Source organism: Mustela lutreola, chromosome 10 (genome assembly GCF_030435805.1).
Source record: "Mustela lutreola isolate mMusLut2 chromosome 10, mMusLut2.pri, whole genome shotgun sequence".
Classification (NCBI taxonomy): domain Eukaryota; kingdom Metazoa; phylum Chordata; class Mammalia; order Carnivora; family Mustelidae; genus Mustela; species Mustela lutreola.
Window position 1 is genome coordinate 83,331,387 of NC_081299.1, and position 14,513 is coordinate 83,345,899.

Consider the following 14,513-nt stretch of genomic DNA (forward strand, 5'->3'; position numbering starts at 1 on the left):
TATCACAATGTTGTATTTTTATAGGTACCACACTGTGGCAAATTAGGGCCAAATTGAAGAGTAACATTATACTCTTTCATAATGTAGACAGTTCTTCAGTGGTTAGTCTACATTTTAACTCTAAACCATGAACATAACAAATTAATGCTAATTGATTCAGTGGCATTGATACTAAGACCTCATATTGGTTGTGTATTGGTGATTTTACAATGGCAATGGGTGATTTATCTGTGAATTATGCTTATATACTTGAATGAGTAATCTAGGAAGAGCAACTTACTCAATTTCAAGGAATGACTCAGAAATTGGGAAATAATGACACTCATTAATGTTCTGTAGTCATCTTTGTTAATAAAATTGGAAGAGCTTTGTACTATTTCTCAGTATTAATCTATCAGAGACAATCACAGATTCATAATATATTTACCAAATTATTTTTTAAAATTTATTTTATTAAGATTTTATTTATTTATTTGAGAGAGACACAGAGAGAGAGCATGAACAGAGAGAGGAGAAGCAGACTCCCTGGTGGGCAGGGCTCCATCCCAAGACCCCGAGATCATGAACCAAGCCAAAGGCAGACACTTAACTGACTGAGCCACCCTGGCACCCCTGATATTTATTTTAATTGATTTATGTCAAATCTGCTCTTAACCAGAGGTCAATAAGTGATGACCCATGGGATAAATCCACCTGGCTGCCTGTTTCTGTAACATTTTATTAGAACACAGCCATACCAATGCAACCAGCAATGCACCAATGTACCGCACCAATGCAGTAATATTAGTTCACATATTGTCTATGTGGCTGGTTTTGCACTACATCAGCATAGCTGAATAACTACAACAGAGACTGTATGAACCAGAAAGAGGGAAGAATTTACTTCATGGACTTTTATATAGAAGTTTGTTTCTTCCTTCTAAAAAAAAATATTTTGTTTATTTGAGAGAAGGAAAGGAAGAGCAGGGGGTAGGGGTAGAGAAAGAGAGAGAGAGAATTCTCAAGTAGACTCCCAGCTGAGCACAGAGCCTGCCTTGGGGGGCTCCATCCCAGGTCCCTGAGATCATGAGGTAAAACGAAACCAAGAGTCAGGCTTAGGCACCCAGGGTCCCAGAAGTGTGTTTATTTCTGTTTTAGACTACCAAATTGCCATGCTTTGTATTTGTCAACTGAAGCAAGAAATTCAGAAAAAAATGTATCTAACTTACTATCTATCTTCACCAATTATTAGCATTGGACACATTTTTCCTTCCCCAAAGACAAATAAACACAAACACCCCCAATGGATGTGATTCAATGTATATCATAATAACCTATACAGATACAAGACAAGAAAAGGTATTAATTTTCTGTTAAAAGCAATGTGCTAATATATGGGAAATGAGAAATAGCATAACTAAACTACAATGTCTATCTTCCAGAAGAGAAGACTATACAGAAAAAGAAACAGAATCAGTTATTATTTTATAGTACATGTGGAATAAACCCAAGCTAATTAGAATGGGCAATAACAAAATATGCCAATGTGTTATGAACAATAATGTATTATCTATAAACCTATTCTATTATTCTTCTTAAGTTGTGGAAAATGCCAAGCATAATTACAAAATATGTATTCAAAACATGTAAACCACTAATTTTCCACTTGTAAAAGCCTGATTCAAAAAGCAATTTACTTTATGGTTTACTTAAGCTTTGCAACTACATTAAAATATGATAGTATATACACAACAGCTTGTTAACAAGATTATCATAACATTAAAATCATAATGTGGCACTTCAATTATGGATACTTAAAATTAAAGCTAATCCTCACAGTACCAATTTTTATCTCCTAAATAATTTTAGCTATTAGCTGCTCATTCAAAGTCTGTATCTAAAATGATAAGCATTCTAGAGTAAGACTTAGCTCTGCACTTTTCTTTGGTAGCAAAACAAAAGCTGTATCCCTTCCTTTCTAGTCTTTAATATACAATCTTAAGCTACTAAGGCGGAAATGAAATTTTCTTGTTAGCATGGCTAAATTCTATTTATGTATACTGCTGCTAATTTGTTGTTTTAAAGATAAACATCCAATTTACCAATGACTTATATTTTCTTTTCTGGTCTATCATTTAAAGCTACTGAGTTGTCATAAAATGGTAGTTATCATTTTAATTTGATTTTCTTCTACAAATACTCCTTTTTAATGGTGTCTAATACATAGCAGGCACCAGGTTAAATGAGTGAATGAATATTTAGCTTAATAAACATGATAATGCATTTTATAAGCATATAATTAAATTAACGTATGCCTGATTTCAATTGTCTATTGTTTTAAAAATTATCATTAATAATTTATTATATTATATTATATTAATATATTATATTATATTAATTATATATATATTATATTAATATATTATCAATATTTCTCAAATTCAAGTTCTAATTAAAATTCAAAGTAGAGAAAAAGATTTGTAAATCAACATAGTTCCAAATTCATATATATCAATCACCACCAAATCCATAAATAATTCAGAGGTATTAATGCTAAGCATATATTTAATTTTACTAATAAACATGACTGAGAATTAATATAGGACTTTTCTCCTATTTCCCATGACTAGTGAAAAAATTAAAATATCTTTGGTCCATCAAAAATTAAATGACAAATCTTGCTTTCATTCGCCTCTGAAGTGAGTGAAAGGAACATTCATAATTTATGCTATAAATAGATGATACCAAATGTATGTTTGTTTGTACCCATATGTATTTGTGTGTCAAATGTGTCTATGTATATATATACATATACTCATATTACACAAATTGCATAAACTTAGTTACACAGAATATATAACCAAATTCAATTAATTTCATATTTTTTTAAGTAATTAATCATTTCCCTAATGCCTAACCAACATTTTCTAAGCTGTATTCCAGTACTATATTTATTAGAGTAGTCATATAATCATTATCTAGAAAAAGTGATAGCATACTTTTGTGTTTAGATTTCACGAAATCTTAAGATATTCACAGCTTGGTTGCCACTTGCATATGTTAGATGACCAAATGTAGGAACTTACTTTGGGCATGGTGGAGTACGTGCCTCTTTGTGTAAGAAATGATAAAGACAAGATAGTCTCCTCTGCATAGAAGAATAAGAAGATACTCTTATCATTTGCTGACCTGGTTGAGGAGGGTTACCTTCAAGAGAGATACTTGCTGAACCTGTTAGTGAAATAGGACTTGGAGAAATGTAATTATGAAGGATCAAGAAATCTGATTGAAATAGAAAACTAAACATTGCTTCTGAATCTAATCTCACAGGTCAAACTTTTCATAGAGTTAAAAAACAAACACAAATATGCAAATATACATGATATTTGTGATTATAATGTTTATTTTTAAAAACTTTGAAAGCCAAAAAAATGTATCAGATGTTGTCATCTATAATCATTGATAACATTATATAATGCATCCAGAATTTTGAAAAAATTGTATTTACTGTCCATACTACTTAAAAACCTGATGATGTTGCTATAAGTATTTTGTTAATACTTTCTCACCTTATATTTTACTTCAATGACATTTCAAATTTTTTCATGCCCTACATTCATTTTTAAAATTATCCAACTCACTATTCATAAATATTTAGGTTGTCTTCTCCTCCCCTTTCCTTCTTTACTGTCATAAAAGAATTTCATTGAACCCCCTTGTACATAAGTCTTTGTAATCCTAAGAGATATGTCTAAAAAGCACAGGAATCTCCAAATTCAAAATACTGCAAGATTTCCTTGACTGGGAAGGGAAGATTTAAACAGAGAGATAGAAAGTACACATTTACATATACAAACATACCCATTTACACATATATAATATAGGCATACATACAAATTTATCTATAAAAATAAGATTAAGTAGGATAATGTTAATATTCTTATCTTCAAATCTTATTCAGATAGACAAAACTACTCATAGAAACAGTTTTTACGCAGTTCATGTAGAGGTACTACTTAAAGAAGTATCAGTGTAGCTTAACCATTATGTTTAGTAAGGGATGCAATCTTAATATAACTAAAACATTAATGTAACAATAGGCAGCTAGGTACCAGGAGTAACACAACCCTTAGTTCAGTTGGTAAACAGTCCCATTACCACTGGATATTAACAGAGAAGTGAAATTAAAGATGTACCTTTTAGACTAACACGTATAGAAGAGAAAAACTGGAAAATACTTCTTTTTAAATGTCACTGGATCTCTCCTTAAGACCTGAGTCTTTAATGAAAAGTTTAGATTGTTATTTGTGTATCTCTCACCTCCCAAAGTCTAATGAGTCTGAAGTAAAGAAACAAGCACATTAAAGCAATGTTAACTTTGTGACTTAAATAATATTTAGAATGTGGTTGTATGTCTTAAAACTATTTTCCAAGCTTATATAGTTACACTTTGTTTAACTCTGTATAAACGGCTGTGTTTATGGCCCACCTACAATCACTATTACACACACCAGAAAAAAAGCCAGAAACATAAACTGTGCAACTCAACATCACCATCTAGTGACAGAATTCCTAACACGTGACGAAGCCAAGCAAAAAGGAAGAATAAATTTCATATATGTCCTGGAAGTTCATCTCTAATAATAAAAATCTAAATGTAAATGGTGTCACTGAATAGGTTTGGCTCTGCAATTAAAATACTGACCCCTTATTAGCAATGCTCATATTCCAAAAAATGTAATTTATATTCTTGCCATAGAGGTGTAACCATAAATCTGACTAATCTCTATTTTTATGTATTAAGTCTTTATCTAAAAACTTCATACCATATTTTTACTTTTTCTTCTTAATAAACTATATGTACCATTCCTTTTTCAGAATTTGACACTCCCTCTTCTCAAGTTATTCAACTGAATTACCTTCCAATTTCACATATGTACTAAACATGTCCCACTATTGCCTCTGAAACTGGAAGGGGGACAGAGAGACACAATGTTAAAAAGGTTCCACGTTTCACCCTCGATGTTTAGAATTTATTACAGGGTCTAAGAAAGGGGCAAAATATGATAATATAGAAGTCAAATCACTTTGGCATGATAAGAAGGTTGAACTGGCAGTAATAAGGAAAAAAATATGATGAAAAGAAGTGAATTTTACCTCTAAATTCCCTAGTATCATACAAAAGACAGAGATTTAACCCAGAGATGCAGTTTTTCCTGTCTTTAAAATGTTTTTCCTTATGTCATCATTTTTAGCAATCCTGTACAATATTTCTACACAGCTATGGAACTATAGTAAACTCTGCATAAGTTAGACAAGAAATATTCCCTCTGGTATTCTACATTCTAAGGCTACACTGAAGTTTTCCAGGCAATTCCATTATGTATGACATATGTAAATTCTTAGAAATAATCAGTATAACACCATTAAATGCAAATAATGTATACAAAGATAATACTTTATACCTTCATTTTATTAATATTTCATAAATTACAAAGCATCCTCTCCTACATTATTGTTGTTTTTCATATCAATCCTATTAAGTTTTTAATCCTACTTTATAAAAAAGTAAGACTAAAAAAGATTAATTTACCTAAAATCACAGTTGGAGTCTAAAATCTGATTTTTACCACTTATCCTAGTATTCATATTTTATTCTTTCCATTTCTCCATATCTTACTTCATTATTTTTCAAATCATTCAATAATATGCTTCCATTATAGAAAATTTAGAACAGAAAATTATAAGCCTGAAAAAAGTATCTGTTCGCCCATCACCTAAATATAATAGCTATTTTACTACATTTTAATCTCATCTTCCTCTGCATTCTTTATATTCAGTGGAGATAATGTTCTACATGCAATTTTGTTTCCTGGCATTTTACAGTGAACATTTTAACATGAGGATTCCTGTGTTACTAAAAACACTGTGGTAAAGATCATTTTAATATCCAGATAGAATTAAATATGCCACAATTTACCACTGTGTGTATATAACATATGTTAAATATATATTTTATAAATATATTAACATGTTAAATATAAAACATGTTAAATCTATATCATAAGTATATTTAACTTTAAATATATAAATGTAAATATAAAATCATATGCATGTGTATAAAAATATAAGTCATATGTATTACATATATAATACTCATCTCCTTGTCTCCTTAAGAGTATATTACTAGGTTCTGTTCAATTTGTTTGCTGTTATGGTCTAATAATTTGAGAAACAGATTCAGATTGTCCATAATTTCTAAGCTTTCTGTATAATCTATTTCAGGAAGTTAAATTAATGTGGAAAGGGTATGTTTGTTTTAAGGCTTTCGTACTTATTGGCGCAATCCTTTCCTTAAATGCAGCAATCATTTCCACTCTTCTTGAGCTCTGAGAATGAGAAATGGCTGTCTTGCTATTCCAGTGCTAGGACTCAAAAATCTCCCCCCTGAACTGCAGTAATGTCAGTAATCAAGAAATTAGTACATTTTTTACATAACTTATATTTTGTTGGCTGTTACAGTTGAATATTTTCAAAGATTTCTTAATCATACTTTGCCAATTATCCACTGAGCTCCTAATCTTTCTGAATCTTTTAAACACACAGCAATATACTACACTGATGTTGTTTTTTAATTTCATGATTTCTTTCTACATACAGAAGCTTTTTTAATGCAGGCAAAGCTTAGTGATTTCTTCAACTACTTCTTGGCTTATCATCTCTTTCCCCATCCAAACCTCAAAAAAAGAAAAAAAAAATTCTCTTCCATGTCTAGTAGACTTTGGCTGTTTCATTTATTTTATTTAGCTCTTTAATATACATGAAACATCCTTTAGCATCTATGAGGTGAACATGTAAAATGATTTCTTTTTTCCAAATAACAAAACAACCACCTCTTATACAACCTATTCAGTGATTCAGCATGTCCTGAATGATTCAGGGTACCTTATAAATATAATAAAATCACAGGATCATGCATTGCAACCACTAACTGGTTATGGGTAATACATAGAAAACCTCATAAATTTCCATCTTTATCTTAAATCTGACCACATTACTAAATTATTTTATTAATTTCTAGAGTGTTCTTGTTGTTAATACTCTTAAAGAATAATAGTCACTTACCTCCTCCATATCAAGTCATTGTTGTTAATTTTGGTTTTACAACCATTACCATGTAATGAATCTATCCTGTACCCTTCATTTTTTGAGAGAGCCAGTGTGTGATGTATATGTGTGATGTGTGTGAACATGGTTTTGGCCTTACCCTAGCCACTCACTCCACTGATGAGAATCCCACTAGTGAGAGATGGACGAACATCAGGTTAGCAACTCAAACATATCCCTGCAGGGTGCTGTCCAAACCACAGCCTCTAACTGCATACAACTATTTACATTAAGATCAATAAAAGTGAAATAAAATTAAATATTCAGTTCTTTAGTGACAATAGCCATAATTCAGGTGCCTAGGAGCCATGGGTGGCCAGGGGCAATCATGCTAAAAAAAACACAGACATAGAACATTTCTACTAAAGACCGTTCTACTCCAGTTCACAGTAAGTTCTACTGTGCAGCACTGCTCTAGATATCTTCAGGAGCCACAGAAGACTGGCCAGAAATGACGCCCACCCTTTTTTTCTTAGGCACACCATTTTACAGTTCCAACTTACTCTGATGGAGAAAGTTATTTATAATTTTTAAATCTCAAAATATGTCTCTTTGTGACACACATTTTCCTAAGCCCAATAATTTCTAAGGCATCTGGTTAGACTCTCCTCCTGTCTGATTTGATGTCCTATTCTTGGAAATCATATCCTTTCCTATGGCTACAAGAATCAAGATACTTAACAAGTCCCAAATGTGCACATCAACCACCAGTATTTTTCTTGAGTTGTAGAATTAAATTTTTCCTCTGCTTATCGCAGATTTACACGAGTTTGCCATAGCTATCCCAAATTCATCTGAAAACCAAGATACTCTTCTTTAATCCTCTTTTCTCTATATATATTAATGTATATCCAAATATTCAAAATAAAAACATTTGACTTGCCCTTAGTGATTCTCCTTATATTTATCTTTATCAAGAATTCAACAAATAATTATTGAGCACTATTATACGCTAATACTATGATGAGCCTAAAAAACAAACAAGGGCAAAATAGCAATCTTCCTACTCTCATGGAATTTACTTTCAAGTTGGGCACACAAATAAGCTATAATTTATTCAAAAAGGGTAAGGGTACTTTAAAAGGTTTTAAATAGAGTAGCACAGATTAAGTCAGAATTATGATTTATTGAAGCTAAGCCAAAGTCTCATCAGATCTACATTCTAAATATTTCTCTATATTTCTCAAAAATATGTCCCTGCTCTGTTGATCTCTACACCTTCCACCTTTATCTTAGTGAGGTCACTGATTTCTCTAGCTCTCTTATCCCCTACACTGCGCCCTCTATTCTGCTGCAAACACAAACTTTTAAATTATTTTTCTTCCCATTTTAGGGTTAGCTAAAACCTGATCAGGTATCTGGCTATTTTTAGCCAGTACATCCCAGAGTAGGTTGTAGCATCTTGTGTTTTAAGATTCTGGCTCCAGGTCCTCGTATCTGGAATCAGAGGGAAGCATGGGAGGGGCCTAAAATGATTCATGAGCTGGGATACTGAGAAAAGAACACTTTCAAGACTTCAGGGCAAAGACTGGCTATGAAGAGAGATTAGATGAGATGACAGAGAACCAAGCAAGAACAGAATCCTCTTTCCTGTTCTATGTTCATAAAAAATGGTAGAACTTTAATAAATAGGAAGGGATATCTAACTTGGTGACAGTGCCCAAATATAGCACTCAAAAAATATCAATCTTCAGATTCTGTCCTCTTCTGTTCTAGCTTCTCCAGGCTAGACACACTCAAGACAAGAACATCACTGCAGGTGTCCAGAGCCACCCACGGGCTGCTGCAGAGGCTAAGCTTCCAAGAGAAGAGAATGTTCCCATAGCTGAGCTAGGCCATGTCATGGACCAAGACCAAAGCTACCATGAAATATGGAGAACTAAAGAAAGGACTCAAGTCTTTACATCAAGTATTTGATTTTTATACCTGTCTCCTCCACTCAACTATTAGCTACTTGAGGGCAGGAATTGTCTCTTGCTCATTTCTATATTCTTGTCACCTGGTATATTACAAAAACCCAATAAACATTTATTAAATAAATGAAAGACTGTTACCTATCCCTGCATTGTAACTTCTTCTCCATTAGAATTCTACAAAATTCTAATTTTATATTTCGTTCTGTTACTCCCTTCCATAAAAACATGACTTCTTGACATAATTTATATTCTTTATCACAGCAAGCTAGATTCTAGGTAACTGGCCTCCAGAATATAGTAACAAACACGTTTCCAGCCAGCCTTCTAAGGGCAGCCCCAATGCTGAGGATTTCAGCAAATTATTCATAGCAGTCTTCCACTGCCCCTTCTTGCACACTGAGCTTCTGAATTGCTCCTATCACCTTTGCCAACTTCACACTGCTTCATTTCCACCCAAGGATTCTTGACCTATAAGGAGACATGTTACCAATTCAAACATTCTGCCTATGTGACTTTTGTAGGGAAACGTATGTTTAAAAGAGCTTGAAAAATTTTGCTTTACATCAGCTACTAACTGTTCCCGATGTACACCTTGCACCGGCAGGCCTCCATGACTGCTCAACTCTATCCCTTCTACCTGTAAAACTGGCTGGCTTGGAAGGCCTACATCAAATTTCTCACCCTCTCCATAGTTTTCTGTGATCCAGACACCCTTCATATAAGGCAAAAATTGATCACAGATGAGAGAACAACTAATTTTTGCCCTTTTATGCATTCTCCTCTTATTCTTAGTCACAGAGCATCACGACTTTTTCCCCTACGATTCTATAATCTTACATATAAAAGAATGAGCTCCTGCTACATTTCCTAAAGGCAAAAAACAGAAGCAAAAACAAAAGTGGCATGCCCACAGTATAGTAAATTGTTGAATACTTTGGTTACTGAATTATTCGTGTTTAGTGAATCTAAACACTATGAATATGTTTGTATGTGTAAAAAATAAAGCTTATGTAAACAAAGTACATTGTATAACCATATAATTAAAAGCTAATTTAAATTATCTAGAACACTGCTTTATCTGATAGCATGAGTGACTGAAAGCTTACTCCAACAAGGTAATACTTGTTTTTCTTATTAGTTCATTTCCACTTTTTAAAAAGCAGATTATCCTGGCATTTTCTAAAATGTAAGTATTACCAAATTTGGCAGAATAATCTCTTTGTACACAGTACTCCCATAACTCAGTTTGGTTTTCCCTGCTAACCAATTTTCTATACTAATTACATGTCCCTTCCTTGTTCATTATATTTCCCTCAGTCACATCCATTTCATTCACATTGCCCCTCTATAATTCCTTCTATATTTTAGGGCTTCACTTCTTTTATTCAGAGCTTCAGAGCTGGCATTCTCTTTGTCTTCTTGTGTGCATATATGTTTACTTCAAACTGCATACATATAAAAAGATGCAGAGAGTAAATGTAGTTTCCTAGATAAATATTGTGGTGGACACTTAATATATTCAAAATCATTGTAACAAGCATGTACAAAAACAATGTCTTCAACTTATAACTGTGGTAGTTTTAGATACAGGATAAAGACTGTTGAAAAACAGGAGTTCATTCATAATTTCTACACTGGCTTTTTTTTTTACAATCTATTTTATACCTTATTTTTAATTTATTACTATTTTTCAAAACTTCTGTGAATGTCTGATTTCATTTTATAGGTGCAAATTCTCTATTGTATACTCAGTTCTATTTTTCCCTCTTTTTTTTTTTTTATTAGTAAAGACATTAACAATAAAATAGGCTCACTTGCTCCAGCTGGTAATTTCTCAGTACTAGTAATATATTATTCCTCTTTTTGTGACATCATAATCATCTATACAGAAGTACCATGTATCTTTGTGTAGAAGCTACTGTTTCCATTAAATTTAATTACCTCCCCCTGTGGTTTTAAATAGAAGTGGCTTCAAAATGAGGGCAGCTTCTATTAAATTTAATTACTTTCCCCTGCTGCTTGCACGGTAAAAGGAAGGTTACTAAATGAGAGCAGCTTCTAAACTAAAGTATATGGTAACTGTGTCCTAGCAATAACAAAATTGTACCCAAGCTACCCTTCTAGGATGCCTCATAGGTTTATACTTTCTCTTATTTTTAAATTATTTTTAACTTTAAGATCCTAAAAAAAAAATAGGAGGAGATATATTTTAAAAATCAATTATAGTTTCTCGGACTAAATAGAAGTAAATACACTATTTCTATACAAATATAACAGAAATTATCCCACTGAAATGTTTAGCTCAGAACTTTTAAGATTAATCTCATTTGTTGTTTTCTAGCTCTGAGGATGATGAGTTTTATTCCTCACACATATTTCATGTCGAGTAAAAGATGGATTTAAAGATAGCTTCCTAAAAGTTCTTTAAAAGGTATCAAGTTTGGGAAGATTTCAGAGAAATATTTAGAATAGTAATGTTAAAAAGTGGAAAAAAAAAAACAAGCTTACTATATTTGAAAAAAGTTAATCCATATGCTTTATAAAAGTGTGAAAATGTAAATCAGTTTAAAAACACTATGATATAATCCTATAAAATCTAATAGAATATGAAATTTTAAGTACCTCTTTTTAAATTAAATATTAATTAGGAGAAAATACTACTCAGTTTAACCACCATTGTACTGTTTATTTTTTTTATATTCAGGCAGAATTTAGATGAACAATATTTCCATTCAATCACACAGTTTAGTATAAATATAAAACAAGACACCCCTTAAGCATTTTAAGTAACAAATTAAACATTTACATTTTTTACTGTGCACTGAGGCTTAACATTTATGCAGCTTCAAAACCAAAGTACAGCCTCAAGGGAAGTCTCTCCACTGACAAATTAATACCTTAGAGAACAGAGCTGAATGGTGGCAATGAACTCATTTGTTCCCCCAATAATGAAGAATGACTTTTTCTTTACCACATCTGTGACTGTTGCTATGGTGACCCAGACTTACCTCATTGCTTCTCGGAGAGCTCCTCGCTCACCAAGAGTCGTGTGCTTGATGTCATCAAAATTATTCTCCAGCTTCTCGCATTTCTGCAACATATTAAAAAAACACATTAATCCTCCAACATCCTGAGATAAAATTATATCTATGCAATTATGTAAAAATATACTTGATTATATTGATTATGGACTCATGAAAAATATGCACACCACTTTAATTGGGTGGGATTCATTAAAATTGACAGTGTGAATTCAACAGTAACAAAATAAAAATGTCTTATGATACAGCTATCACAGAAGTCTTTTTGTCAATTTTTCAAAATGGGGTAAATAGAATAAATTAATTTTATATAAAATCAGTACAACTTCTAAAGCTTTGAGGTTTAAAAATTAGTTTTCTAAAATGATCTCAAGCATATCAAAACCAGTTTGAATTCAAAAGAGAAAGTCAATAAAAATAAGTTTGAAATCATGACAAACTATCTAGTATAAATAACTAGTTCTAAAAAAATTAGCAGTTACTGACATGGAAAGATACAGCCCAGGTATAATTATAAAAGTTCCAACATTTGCAACCAAAATTTTAGAGTGAGATCTTTAAATAACAATTTTATGCATGATATTTATAAATACATGTATAAAGATATGTTTAAAAATAAATATATATTTTATACATAGGTATGTTTAAAAATAAAGTTCAATTTTTTAAAATTAAGTGACATTATATCAGGTTGTCAGCATTACTGGACTGAATTTTCTAACAATTTTTATTTTTTATTACAATCTTAACTACATTTTTATATATAAAACTAAACGTTACATGACCCAAATAAGTTCTGAGAACATAACATAGTATACAATTAAGTTTTAAACTAAAAATGTATCCATGAATCTTTTGGCATATTAGATTTTATATAGAATTTAGGGGCATTTAGGTAATAAAATAATTAGATTCAGCTTTTAGCTAATTTAACAAGCTAAAATTTTAAATATTAATGTATTCCTTCCATTTTAAATTTTAACTAAAAACAGTTTTTAGAAAATTACAAAATTTAGATTAATAATTTCCAATTTATAAGAATTAACTTATTTGAAATCTACTGAAATATATAGACCACTATTTTTAATCTTGCTTTTTTTTAAGCAGTCAAATTAGAGCAAAGATTTTTAACACATTAGCATGTTTTTTACAGTGAAAATTACCAAAATATCTAAAATAATTTGAATTCTGAATAACAGTCCTATTTTGGATATATAAATTGCAAATATCTCCTTCTGCTACATGTCTTATCTTTTCAATTTTTTAGTAGCATCTTTTCACAAAGAAAATTTATTTTTAATGAGGTCAAATTTATTATTACTTAAATTTGTGGTTAATAGTTATTGCCTTTTAAAGAAATACTTGACTGCTTCAAGGTTATGAATATTTTCCTATTTTTTTTATAAAATTTTATTGTTTTGCATTTCACATGACTGATATCTGTATATGATGTGAGATAGGAAATCACACCATGTAGGTAATTAAATCAATAATAATTATTTCCCCACTATAATTAATCTTTTCCATAAAGTAAGTCACAGTATATATATGTTCTATTTCTGGATTCCATTATGAACCAGTACTCAATTTTCTATACTTAGGCCAGTTTAACACTATTTTAAATACTTATACCTATAATAAATAAAGAATTCCTACAAATAAATATAAAAAAGACAAATAGTTCAATAAAATATAGGGCAAAAGACTTATATAAACACTATATACAAAAGAATGTCCAAAATTACTAATTAAAAACAAACAAATATGTTCAACATCAATGGAATTATCACTACACACTGTGAAAATGACTAAAATACAGATTATACAAATTGCTTTTTTAGTATAGAAAGCAAGTGAAGCACTGCCACTGGAACTGTAAAATGTTACAATCATTTTGTAAAGCTCTTTGAAGTACTTTAGAAGCTGAACTCATGCCTAGGAATATACCCAGAAGAGATTTATAAAATGTTCACCTAAATTCATGTACAAAAATGTTACTAGTAACATTATTCAAGATAACCAAAACCTGAAACAAGTCAAATGTACATCAAGATGGAATATATAAATAGATCATTATATAGTAATACAATGGTAAACTATATAGCAATAAGAATGAGCACACTACAACTACATGGAGTGCATGGATACATTTCACATACATAATATTGAGCAAAAGATGTGACACACAAAAGAGAAAGAACACATAACAAAATTATTCCACTTATATAAAGTTACAAAGATAAAGTTACAAAGATAAACCGAAAAATGAAAAAAAACCTCCATTTATATGAGAATAAAAAAGAATAAATGTTTCTGAATAAATTAAACAAAGAAGCATATGACTTGTGCACTGAAAAGCACAACATATCAAGAAAAAAGTTAAAGAAGACAAAAATAAATGGAAAGACAT

The 14,513-nt window shown here is 31.0% G+C and overlaps 1 protein-coding gene across 6 annotated transcripts in view; it reads right to left on the reverse strand.

The window, feature by feature from the left end:
• Positions 1-14,513, reverse strand: part of DPYD (dihydropyrimidine dehydrogenase) — an 833,169-nt gene that overhangs the window by 715,508 nt on the left and 103,148 nt on the right. For all 6 annotated transcript variants that reach the window (XM_059138489.1, XM_059138488.1, XM_059138490.1 and 3 more), the window contains one exon: positions 12,071-12,153. In XM_059138489.1, coding sequence (XP_058994472.1) covers positions 12,071-12,153 — 83 coding nt within the window. The remainder of the gene's footprint in view (positions 1-12,070; positions 12,154-14,513) is intronic.